The sequence below is a fragment of the Podarcis raffonei genome, chromosome 10 (assembly GCF_027172205.1).
Source record: "Podarcis raffonei isolate rPodRaf1 chromosome 10, rPodRaf1.pri, whole genome shotgun sequence".
NCBI classification, from domain to species: domain Eukaryota; kingdom Metazoa; phylum Chordata; class Lepidosauria; order Squamata; family Lacertidae; genus Podarcis; species Podarcis raffonei.
This window is the reverse complement of record NC_070611.1, coordinates 2,682,794-2,695,501: the sequence shown is the minus strand read 5'-3', so window position 1 is coordinate 2,695,501 and position 12,708 is coordinate 2,682,794. Positions and strand designations below refer to the sequence as shown.

Here is a 12,708-nt window from a genome sequence, read left to right as displayed (position 1 = left end):
GTTTATATGAAACTCCACACTTCAGGTCTTTCTCAACCAACACTAATGATTTACAGCAAGCAAAAATTCATGCTTTCAGCAATTAGAGGTACAGTTAGGAAAAGTTCTGGGAAGGTGATAGATCCAAGCAAAGAGCAAGCAGACCAGGCAGCAGCCAGATAGCCTGGCAATCACAGTCACTCTTGTCTAGGGCAAGAGGCTGTTTAAAAAACACACAAGAAAACTTTCATTTATTGCTGGGCATGCATTTACCCTGCACTGCAGGCACGGAATCCGTGGCTCTTGGAGAGTGCTATAGTGGCACCATTTGGATGAATAGACTGCAACTGGCAGGTCTGCACATGGGTGGGTGGGTGATGGACAATGCAAATGAATATGAGAGACAGGCTTTTCTCTGTCTATTAGTCCAAAGTTGTGTTACTCTGTAAGTCTGTTGTCCCCCTTGCTTTTGAAATTGAATAGAAAAGATGAATTAGAAGTGATCGTTCACATCCCTTTGAATTTCTTCCTCTCCAATCTGCCAAGAAGTGAAGGGCTACACCCAAACTCCATTCTGGATTGAGACAAGCAATTGCTTTTCCAGACAGCTATAGGTGGAGTAAGAGAAGCACTCTTGCCCATTGTCAGGTCAGGAATTTTCGGTCATTTTAAAAACATGCAAAATCATTTAGGGCAGAGACAAAAGAAATGTGGGGCAAAGGAAACGTGTCTGTATACTGAAGCAACAATGGATGCAACAGATTTCTCTATTATAGCAAGAGCTTTTGTCCATCTCCGGCCTTAAACTTTTCATCCCAAAAGGAGAGGCAGCAGTTGTTTCACACAAAGTAGCAGAACCTTTGCAACATAGCTTCTGTTTGAGTGCTCAGCTTTCCAAAGCATTAACTTTCAGGGCATATTTATTTTATTTTAAATAAAGTGCTTCTTGCAGTTATTATCATTCAGTTAATTTCCCAATCCAGTGTTCCCCCAGTACAGTGGTACCTTGGTTCTCGAACTTAAACTGTTCCAGGAGTCCGTTCGCTTACTGAAACCATTCGAAAACCAAGGCACAACTTCCGATTGGCTGCAGGAGCTTCCTGCACTCAAGCAGAAGCCGCATCCGACGTTCTACTTCTGAAAAAAAATCACAAACCGGAACACTTACTTCCAGGTTTGTGGTGTTCAGGAGCTGATTTCTTCGGGAGCCAAGCCATTCGATACCAAGGTACCACTGTATAGGAATGGGTTATAGCTGCCATGTCTTAAGAAATCAAGGCACTTCGAAATCCATTTGGATCTACTGGGTTGGGGGGACCTCAGTAGGCTTGGTGGGGTTCAGGAGGGCCACCTTCCAATATACTATTCTGAGTGACACTTTCTGCTGGGGTCCATTCATTGTACAAGTAGCACAAATGCTTCTGAAGTTCATTGTGACAGACAGCTGAGCCAGACCAGAGCCTGGGGGTGCAGTGCCACAGAATTCCACCAGAGAGCTGGTGCCTCTCTCTGATTGGCTGCCAAGACAGCCTAGTCAGAAGGGGGTGGAGCCAGGGAGAATAAAAGCAGAAAGAAGCCGATAGTCTAAGGGAAAGAACAGGAGGTGGAGTTGCAGAGTTGGTTCTGGTCCGTGTGTGGAACATCCACTCTGAGGAGCAGAATATCCACAGTTATAGAAAGGAGTCTCTGAGCTTAGATACAAAGACCGAGTGTAGTATCTTGGGAGAGTATTCAGACAGGAGGAAAGGGAAGGCTGAATTTGAACAAGGAGAAATAGAGTCTGTGAGGATAAAGTCTCCTTGGGTCTCCTGTCAGTCAGGAGGGGAGGGATCCTCTAGACCAGGCATAGGCAAACTCGGCCCTCCAGATGTTTTGGGACTACAACTCCCATGATCCCTAGCTAACAAGACCAGTGGTCAGGGATGGTGGGAATTATAGTCCCAAAACATCTGGAGGGCCACTGAGTTTGCCTATGCCTGCTCTAGACAGAGAAGCTCCCAGACCAGTTAAGAGGGGTGTGGGGATCCCCTGGGGTGGAAGTACCTCAGGAGTGGGAGTGAGGAAAGGTTGGGAAACTGACGGAAAGTCCCCCCCTTGTTTAGGAGCCAAAGTGTTAAGCTGAAACACCTACACAACCACTAAGTGAAGGAACTGAAGTGAAATAAGGGGAGAGAAGCTGAGCACCGACCATCTAGGCTGGAAACCTGTAACATTGAACTGAAGGGTATTAACTGAAAATAAGCTGTTGAAGTTGAAAAGAAGCTCCATGTTTACTACCTTGTTTAGAAGCCTGAAACACTCACTAGATTTATTAAGAACTTCATCTCCCAACAAATCATTTGTTTTACCAACTTTACTCTGTATAATTAATCCTTTCTTGTTTGTTCAACTTCTACCTGAGTATCAAAGTTTTATCTCACGCAAAAACTGTAAGATAACCCGTGGGGGTTATTTGGGGTCTACAGAAGGGGGGTTGCCTCATTTTAGTGGTAGAGCTGGGATCCGGAGACCCTTGTTTTCAGTTAAAGACAAAAAAGGGTTTCAAAATTAAAACAGTTTAATGCACTGTGCTGAAGTACATCCATTCATTTAAAATAGTCAGCATTGTTAAAACTTAATATGAGCAGATGTTTAGAGTTTTATGCAACTGTCACGGGTGCCTAGTGGTTAATTCCATGATCCCAGGACCAGAGCGCTTTAGAGCTGCACTTATGTCAAAGAATGGTTGCAGTCAGTGCTATTTTTTCTAGAAAAAGAGGTACCAGAACTCACCACGTATGCCTCCCTCATTCTCTTAGAATGGCAATGGTACCTGCCTGAGAGTTCTGGCTGGAAAAAAGCCCTGGTTGTGCTCATGTTGCTCTTAAAAATAAATGAATGAATTTCATTTAAGAGTGAAATTGAGTGGACCAGAAGCAACTTGCAATGCAGTCTGGCTGATTTAACTTATTCCATGACTTGTATGGAACTGGGGAAGGGACTAGTCGTTCATTATATTTGCAGTTTTCAAGCTAAAGGTAAAGGTAAAGGTACCCCTGCCCGTACGGGTCAGTCTTGACAGACTCTGGGGTTGTGCGCCCATCTCACTCAAGAGGCCGGGGGCCAGCGCTGTCCGGAGACACTTCCGGGTCACGTGGCCAGCGTGACAAAGCTGCTCCGGCGAGCCAGCGCAGCACACGGAAACGCCGTTTACCTTCCCGCCAGTAAGCGGTCCCTATTTATCTACTTGCACCTGGGGGTGCTTTCGAACTGCTAGGTTGGCAGGCGCTGGGACCGAGCAACGGGAGCGCACCCCGCCGCGGGGATTCGAACCGCCGACCTTTCGATCGGCAAGCCCTAGGCGCTGAGGCTTTTACCCACAGCGCCACCCGCGTCCCTGTTTTCAAGCTAGATCAGAGTTATTGTCATGTTAGTGAAGAGATCCAAGATTTAGAACCTCAAAGCCAAAGTGAGAGCATTTGGGTCAAAATTAAGGGAGAGAAGAATAACAGTGACCTCATTGTGGGAGTTTACTATAGATCCCCAAGCCAAACGGAGGACATAGATGATGCCTTCCTGGAACAGATGGCCAAGCATGCAAAAGGAAGGGAGATAGTAGTAATGGGGGACTTCAATTACCCGGATATTTGTTGGATGTCAAACTCAGCCAAGAGCATAAGGTCAAACAGATTCCTCACTGGCCTTGCAGACAACTTCATTGTCCAGAAAGTGGGAGAAGCAACAAGAGGAACAGCCATTTTAGATCTGGTCCTAACCAATGTTGATGACCTGGTTAGTGGGGTAGAAGTGGAAGGATCATTAGACGCGAGTGATCATGCTCTTCTGAAATTTACTATCCAGCGGAAAGGAGCAGCCAAGCATACTAGGACTCAATTTCTTGACTTTAAGAAAGCCGACTTCATAAAACTTAGGGAAGTGCTGGGTGAGATCCCATGGACAGTAATACTAAAAGGAAAGGGAGTTCATGATGGCTGGGAGTTTGTTAAGAGGGAGATAGTAAAAGCACAACTTCAGGCAATACCAATGAGACGGAAACATGGAAGGTGCCTAAAGAAGCCAGGGTGGCTATTTAAAGAACTTTTAACTGAGTTAAGATTAAAAAAGGATGTGTACAAAAAATGGAAAAGGGGGGAAACCACCAAAGAGGAATTCAAACAAATAGCCAGGACGTGTAGACACAAAGTCAGAAAAGCTAAAGCACAGAATGAACTCAGGCTTGCTAGAGAGGTTAAAAGCAACAAAAAAGGCTTCTATGGGTATGTTCGTAGCAAAAGGAAGGACAAAGAAACAGTGGGGTCACTCAGAGGAGAAGATGGTGAAATGCAAACAGGGGACACAGAAAGGGCTGAACTCCTCAATGCCTTCTTTGCCTCAGTCTTCTCCGATAAAGAAAACAATGCCCGACCTGAAGAATTTGGAGCAAATGATTCAGCAGAGGAAACACAGCCCAGAATAACTAAGGAGATAGTACAAGAATACTTGGCTAGTTTAGATGTATTCAAGTCTCCAGGGCCAGATGAACTGCATCCAAGAGTATTAAAAGAACTGGCAGATGTGATCTCAGAACCACTGGCAGTCATCTTTGAGAATTCCTGGAGAACAGGCGAAGTCCCGGCAGACTGGAGGATGGCAAATGTTGTCCCTATTTTCAAAAAGGGGAAAAGAGAGGACCCAAATAATTACCGCCCAGTCAGTCTGACATCAATACCAGGGAAGATTCTGGAGCAGATCATTAAGCAAACAGTCTGTGAGCACCTAGAAAGGAATGCTGTGATCACCAATAGTCAGCATGGATTTCTGAAAAATAAGTCATGTCAGACTAACCTGATCTCGTTTTTTGACAGAATTACAAGCCTGGTAGATGAAGGGAACGCAGTGGATGTAGCCTACCTTGATTTCAGCAAGGCATTTGACAAAGTGCCCCATGATATTCTTGTAAAGAAGCTGGTAAAATGCGGTCTTGACTATGCTACCACTCAGTGGATTTGTAACTGGCTGACTGACCGAACCCAAAGGGTGCTCATCAATGGTTCCTCTTCATCCTGGAGAAGAGTGACTAGTGGGGTGCCACAGGGTTCTGTCTTGGGCCCGGTCTTATTCAACATCTTTATCAACGACTTGGATGATGGACTCAAGGGCATCCTGATCAAATTTGCAGATGACACCAAACTGGGAGGGGTGGCTAACACCCCAGAGGACAGGATCACACTTCAAAACGACCTTGACAGATTAGAGAACTGGGCCAAAACAAACAAGATGAATTTTAACAGGGAGAAATGTAAAGTATTGCACTTGGGCAAAAAAAATGAGAGGCACAAATACAAGATGGGTGACACCTGGCTTGAGAGCACTACATGTGAAAAGGATCTAGGAGTCTTGGTTGACCACAAACTTGACATGAGCCAACAGTGTGACGCGGCAGCTAAAAAAGCCAATGCAATTCTGGGCTGCATCAATAGGAGTATAGCATCTAGATCAAGGGAAGTAATAGTGCCACTGTATACTGCTCTGGTCAGACCTCACCTGGAGTACTGTGTCCAGTTCTGGGCACCACAGTTCAAGAAGGACATTGACAAACTGGAACGTGTCCAGAGGAGGGCAACCAAAATGGTCAAAGGCCTGGAAACGATGCCTTATGAGGAACGGCTAAGGGAGCTGGGCATGTTTAGCCTGGAGAAGAGGAGGTTAAGGGGTGATATGATAGCCATGTTCAAATATATAAAAGGATGTCACATAGAGGAGGGAGAAAGGTTGTTTTCTGCTGCTCCAGAGAAGCGGACACGGAGCAATGGATCCAAACTACAAGAAAGAAGATTCCACCTAAACATTAGGAAGAACTTCCTGACAGTAAGAGCTGTTTGACAGTGGAATTTGCTGCCAAGGAGTGTGGTGGAGTCTCCTTCTTTGGAGGTCTTTAAGCAGAGGCTTGACAACCATATGTCAGGAGTGCTCTGATGGTGTTTCCTGCTTTGCAGGGGGTTGGACTCGATGGCCCTTGTGGTCTCTTCCAACTCTATGATTCTATGATTCTATGATTCTAGTGGGGAAAAGTTCCTCCATTGTCCCAGAAAAAGAGAGAGTAATCACAGTCTTGCTTCCTGTTCCACCTGTGAACATACAATTATGTGAATCCAGGGGAAAAAATTATGTTCCATGCTGTGAAGTCGCCCTAGGTCAGCCATTGTAGAAGCAAGCAACATCTGCCCCTGAATGCTGTGCTTCAAAAAGGAAGGCAGTTGTCATAGGAGATAGATTTTTTAAAAAAATAAATCAAGAAATCTCTGTTTTCATTTTCAAGGCCAACAGTGTAACCTTATACCAAGACTTTTAAATGAATCTATATGAATCAGTCATGCTGAAGCCATTTCCATCCTTTCCGGCTTGGCTTTCCCCTCCCTTCCTCCTTCCCTCTCACACGCACACACTGACTCAATTTGCAGTGCACATATGGAACTAATTATGAACAAAGGCTGATTGTTTTAATATTTGGAATTTCCCACATCAAGCTGCTGCTTTTTCCTTTAATGCCTTTTAATGTGTGTGCAGTTATGCCAGCCAGATCTTTGTTAGAAACAACGTGCTTGTATATTACATTACTGCATTTCCCCCTCCCCCCCCACACCCTGTTGGCTTTTTAGTTTCTGACCAAAAAATCTTTCCAGCTCTGCATTAAACCAGGTATTTAGATTGGCAAACGTTGTGATTCTCAGGAGTCATTCTGTCTTTCACAAAGTGATCTGAGGCCGTAAATTTATTTTGCAACCCTCTGACCTCTTCACTGATGCTCAGGCTTTGTAGTAGGCCTACAGAACTGTGATCCACCATTGCTCCTGAATGTAGCCCTTCAGCCATGTAGCGCGTCGTTCCAGTTACTGGACAATCCTCCATAACTACATCCCAGGCAGCAGTGGCACTGGGTTGCCTCCAAGATTGAGGGGGCACGGGGCGTGTATGTGTGATGTCATGCGTGTAACACACGTCTCCCAATGCTGTGCAGGCCACTGCACCTTCTGTGATGTTGCACTGGACCCCTCAGTATTGGGGGGGCTGAGCCCCCTTCAAACAAATATTGAGGGTGCAGAAGACACCTCCACCCCCTAGATTTGGTGCAACTGCCAGGCAGGCAGCAAAAAAACAAGTCTTTATCAAGCTGGTTGTGGTCTACTGTACATGGCTGCTAAGCTGTGTTTTGCCTGGTGGGGTCATTTTACTGTGCTCTTGAGCAGGCTGGTGACTTCTTTTGTTCCCAGCCTGATTGCTCTGTGTGCTATTATGCTCTCTCATGTCTGGAAGGAAGCAAAATCTGAACATAGGATTTCACATTAATCTCCACACCAGATGGTGATACACCAGATATTGTTTGGGAGGAGAACATGTGATCGACTATAGAGCAAACCAGAAGGGGTCTACAGTCACATGGTGGCATGTATAAAGAAGTCTGATTTAGCTTTGATTAGACAACTGACCTGGTTACCATCTGTAGCTACAAGAAGCGAGGCTGACATTTTTAGAACAATCCCCCCAGAAGCAGAATGTTTCCACCTCTGTGGCACAGCAGTCTTTTTGTGCTGGGAGAAATATAACCAGAGCTAAAGATACGCTGCTTGAAGCATGCTGTGAAGGGGGTGGGCTTCTCCCTCCCCTCTCTACTTCAAACAAGCCACATATTGACTCATGGTCTAAAGTTTTTTGTTAGTGGGTTTGGTTTCTTTTTTGGCGGGGAGAAAACAACCAACCCACTGAGCCATTTGTTATTTGCAAGCTGGGAACTCCTTAAGTCATCCCAGAGGAAATTTCTTTGGGCTGATCATTCATTCTCTCACACACACAGACGTGTACACACACACACACACACACACACAGAGAGAGAGAGAGAGAGAGAGAGAGAGAGAGAGAGAGAGAGAGAGAGAGAGAGAGAGAGATTTGCACTGCACTATGGTGGTGCAGGCAGCCGTGACACCAACCAGGAGCCGAAAATTTCTCTTCAAAATACCATATGGATCTCTGAGAAGACACAGTGCAGAAAGGGTAAGCAGCTATTTTTTGTGTACATATTATCTCTCTCTCACACACCCCCGGTGGATATATCCTGCTCCCCCTTTATACCCATGGTGCTTTAACCTTAGGCTATCATAAGGTATCAAAGCCAAGTGATGCCTCTATATGGTGATGCAATGCAGACAGCCAAGCAAGCTGACTACATAATAATAAGTAATAATGCTTGGAAGTTGCAGGCTTGGTAGCATAAAACCTATGTGGGCTATTCTGGTCTTTATGCCAAATCAGTAGCTATGATTTACTGGTTGTGGCTGTATGCTAATAACCACTAATGAAGATTAGCTAAAATTGTAATCAGTATTAGTGCCGGTTGGCCATGATTTATTATGGTAACTGGCGCTAATGGAATTTCCCTTACAGTGCCAAGTGATCGATATTGGGCAGGGCTATAGGAAGATGAAGAGTGGTAGTCAAGGCTAGAACGGGTAGGGAGGGCAGCTAATCTGTATTCCTGGAGGTTCTAAGGCAGTAACTACTGCTTTGGGATACAAGATGATGTATAGGATTATTCCATTCTAGAAACAATGTATGAAGTAGGACTTAGAAAGGTTCTGAAATACGAAGCAATGTGCATTATTTAGCTTGAAGTTCAAGTTTACTTGGGAAATGTCCTATAGTTCACCTTGTTGCTTTACACTGTCCTCAGGAAGTGGTTGCCAGCTACTGGGTAGTTGTAGATCCTCATATATTCGGGCCAGGCGTGCCACATTGCCCCCGTGACAGCGGGTGACCGGGGCATGCGCATGCACCTGTGTGATGTTGGCATGCCTGTGGTGTGCCGATGTCACTTGCAGAAATCACAGGGGTGTGCCAACATGACATACACATGCCCCACGGTGTGCACATGCCGCCAAGTGGAGTGGGGGGGCAGCCCTTTCATTTAAATTTTGTGGTTGCCTAGGCACCTAAGGCCAAACATAGTCTGCACTTATGATTCAGGCTAACATACTGATTACGTGGCACAAGCTTTTGTGGGCTTAGGCCATAATAAATTGCCAAATCTTTAAAGTGCCACAGCTCTCTTCTTTACTTTTTGGCTACTCCCCCCCCCCACTACCACTGCTGTAGTGGGGTATTTTGTTATACACAAGAGCCATGTTGGGGACCTGCAGAGGAGACCTGTTTCAATATGCAGATCTTTTGATAGGTATTTCTTTTGATCTATATGGAATTACACTGAAAGAGGAGTACTCATGCTTCTCATGCTCCTCCGTATAATCTAGAGGAGGGTTTCCCAAATTTGGGTCGTCACCTGTTTTTGGATTACAACTCCCATAATCCCTAGCTAGCAGGTCCATTAGTATCAAATGCGTGAGCAGGGCTCATTTTCACTGTGTGATTTTTATGTGGGGAAGGAAAGGTGAAAAGTAGGCAATTCCTTGAAAAAGTGAAGGCAGTGTCAACCTGAGCACCTGTATATGAGTGTTGGGGAAGGAGGATTTGCTTTATGGAAAACTGCAATGTTAAGGCAGCTTCGGTATGATTCAATTCTGTGCAGAATCTGAAGGTGTTGCAGCTCCTTTGTGTTCAGCAGTGGTGGCTTTATAATACTTGGTTGCTGCTACTGAATGATAACTGAGAGGAGGGTGCTTGCTTGCATATGGGTGGCAGCAGTGGAGAGGGGGCAGATGTCCTCATAGTGCACCTAGGCAGGGGTTCTCCAAGGCCAGCACACGTCCCTGTGGGTGATGCCATTAGTGGTGGATGCTGATCTCTGAGGACCACTCCTCAGGCACACCACACTAGTGCTTGTGCTGCCTTATCTCCTTTTGCCTCCCTCCCACCCACCATTCTCTGGCTATCTCTGCAATGTTTTAGCAAGCTCCTCTCCACATTGGTTTCTGTTCAATATCACCCAAGCATCACAATGAAATAGCACAATGAAAGAAGGAGAGCTCTACATGTGTGCAGCCATGAAACAGCTGGGCAGAAGAGAGGCAATGACCTAATAAAAACGGAGTGAGTAAATTCAGAGCTTTGGGTTAATTATGCTGTGAACTGTCCAAAAACCTAGAAGACATATGAGTTGGGACTGGAACACAGTGCTAACCTATCCAAGATCCAGGAGCCTCGGGCAGTGGGGCTGCCCTCTGCACGCATGGCAGCTGTGCAGCAACTGCCAGGCTTGTCACATCCTGCCGTTGTTTCATGGCTTTTGCTCAGAGCAGCTGAGCACCACTGCACACTCGTAACTTTGTGAGGGAAACCATCAATGTCATGAAGCTGATTAAGCAGGGTTCCCAAGGAGACAAAACCTTGAGCCTCAGTCATCTGGCTAAAAGGGATCTGATCAAAAGGACATTTTCCTAACAACATGCTTCTTTCATTCCCTTCTTTTAAAAAATAGCACATTAGTAGGCGAAAGGAAGTTTTTGAATTCTTATTTTAGGGAGAGAGAGAGAGAAAAGATTTTTTATTTTAGTGTTTCTAGCAAGGCTTCTGTGCATTTAGCAAGGTTTCCAGCAAAGGTGGCAATCACCTTCCAATGGCATATGTGTCAGGGAGCCAACCAGCAATAAATCACATGGGGTATGTAAGTTCACTCTTTATTTATAAGCCTGGCCTAATGAGCACAGCAACTCTTCTTGGTAGGTCTTGCCCCTCTGGGGCAGTTGTGGAGGCTGAAGATCCCCGCCTTCCCACAGCTACCTAAATCTCTTCCTCCTCCAGGTCCTTCCTACATAGTCTGCATCTATGCCAACAGGCCTGTTTCTAGGGGAGGGGGAGACACCTTGACTTCTTCACCAGCTTGCCCCACTTCTGCCTCTTGGTTTCCCTCCTCTGCACACTGAGCCCCGTTACCTCTTCAGCTCCCCCTCCTCCCAGTCTTCTCCCTCTGACCACTCATTGTTGTCCTACCACCAATCCCTGGACTCTGAGCCTTCTTCCCCTGGGGCTTTCCCAACTGCTTCCTCCCCCCATGCCTCTGTGTCCAGCCAGTCCATGACATCATATCATCTTAAAATAAAACTCTAGAGATTGGGAAGCCAGAAAATCCAAATAAAACCAGGCTTGTGAAGTTATGGTAAGGATGGCCTTTGAACTGCCATGGTTCTTTGTTAAAGTTTCTTAAAGTTAGTGAAATTGCAAAGTGAGGTGAATAAAGCCCGGGCAATGTTCTATTCTCAATTATATGAATGAACCTTCTTCTGGCGTGTTCATTAATGCCTTTCCCATTGAGCCAGATGCTTACCTGAGTAAACCTTAAGGAGATAAATGGCACACAGAGGATGGCGGGCAGAGGATCATCTGGCATTAGTTTCACGAATGTTTGCATGGCATTTAAAAAGAGACAACAAACACTAGCGCCTTAACTGTCCCTGACTGACCCTCCATCTGGACAGCATTAATTAGCTGATTACTTCCTCCCACTATCAGGAGGAAGAGGAGAAGGAAAGATCAGGGGAGAGGTTTCAGAAGTCATCTGAGGAGAAACGGCTTCTGCCATTTAGGGATGTGGGAGAAATTCAACAGATTTGGAATTTAATGAAAAACTACCTGATCCACATTTCTTGAACCTATACAGGAAGCAAACATATTCTTCAAAATTCACACTTCTCCAAATTTTGTGATGCAGTTCTCCAATTGAACAATGTGGCAAAAATTGCATATATTGGTGAAAATAACACAGCATGCATTATATTAGCAAAAATTCAATGAAAAAATGTTTATCAGTGAAAATTGCATGCTAAAATCTCTATATTAGAAGAAATTTGCACTTTAGTGCTGACAAATTTTCAGGAGGCTTAAAAAAAATCACCATTTCCCATGGAAATGTGTAGAACTGAATTAAGATGGGAAAAATTAGAAATTGAGAGAAACCAACATTGCAGTCATCCATCCCTATTTCTCTCTGTGTGTGAATGTGCATGTATCTGTACATTCATAGAAGAAACATATGATTGTGTAGAAGTAGACATTTGCTCTAAAAATAGCATGTATTTGGGAAAGATTGGCAAAATAAGCTGGGGCCATCAAGCTAAATGAAAGGCATAATCTTGGGACCACTGCCAAGTAGGGATGGGGAAAAAATTTGCGCAAGCAGGAAGTGTGGCCTCTACTCCCCTTTCTTTCTTTTGCAGTGTACGACCAGATTAACTTTTTCCACTCACATACGGCTTTTTGGGAACTCTTTTTGTTGTGGGAGTGGGGGGGCAATCACTTAAAATATGTAATAGTTACATAATGTCCACATTTGTTTTGGAATCTCAATTTTAATGTTTTTCACATACTGTAGCACTTTTGCATTTTGTATGTTTGATGCGGCTTCTCAGAGTGCAGCGTGGGGTGTGGGTCTTTTCTGTGTAGTCCTGTCTGCCTTTTGTATTCTTCTGGGGTGGGAGTGCTGTTGTTCATCTCTAGCCTTAGGGTGGGCTACACGACATCTCCCATTGGAATAGCCTCATATATCAAAGAGATTTTCTGTTTGTGCTGCTGGCTGCTTGTGTTTTGGGGCTGTTTGACTACTCTTTTCCACTGAGGCTTGCATGATTTTTGCCACCATATCTCATGCCCACCCCAGTTTGCACCTGCCCAGCTGCCCTCCCGCTCCTTCCACTTGCCCAGTAGCCACCCATCATGTGCCCCAGCGCTAGCCTGTACAGTAGTCGCGCAGCAAGCAAAGGGGCTCCTCTGGTACCATCTTTTCCATATCATGGAGGAACGGAGTAT

General features: G+C 45.2%; 1 protein-coding gene across 6 annotated transcripts in view; it reads left to right on the top strand.

The window, feature by feature from the left end:
- Positions 1-12,708, top strand: part of FRMD4A (FERM domain containing 4A) — a 464,351-nt gene that overhangs the window by 158,933 nt on the left and 292,710 nt on the right. For 2 of the 6 annotated variants that reach the window (XM_053406324.1, XM_053406329.1), the window contains exon 1: positions 7,900-8,007. The exons of the other annotated variants lie outside the window; for them this stretch is intronic. In XM_053406324.1, the coding sequence (XP_053262299.1) occupies positions 7,915-8,007 (93 nt within the window). In that variant the 5' untranslated portion in view covers positions 7,900-7,914. Of the gene's footprint in view, positions 1-7,899; positions 8,008-12,708 lie in introns of those variants that run through there. 6 annotated transcript variants of the gene reach the window in all.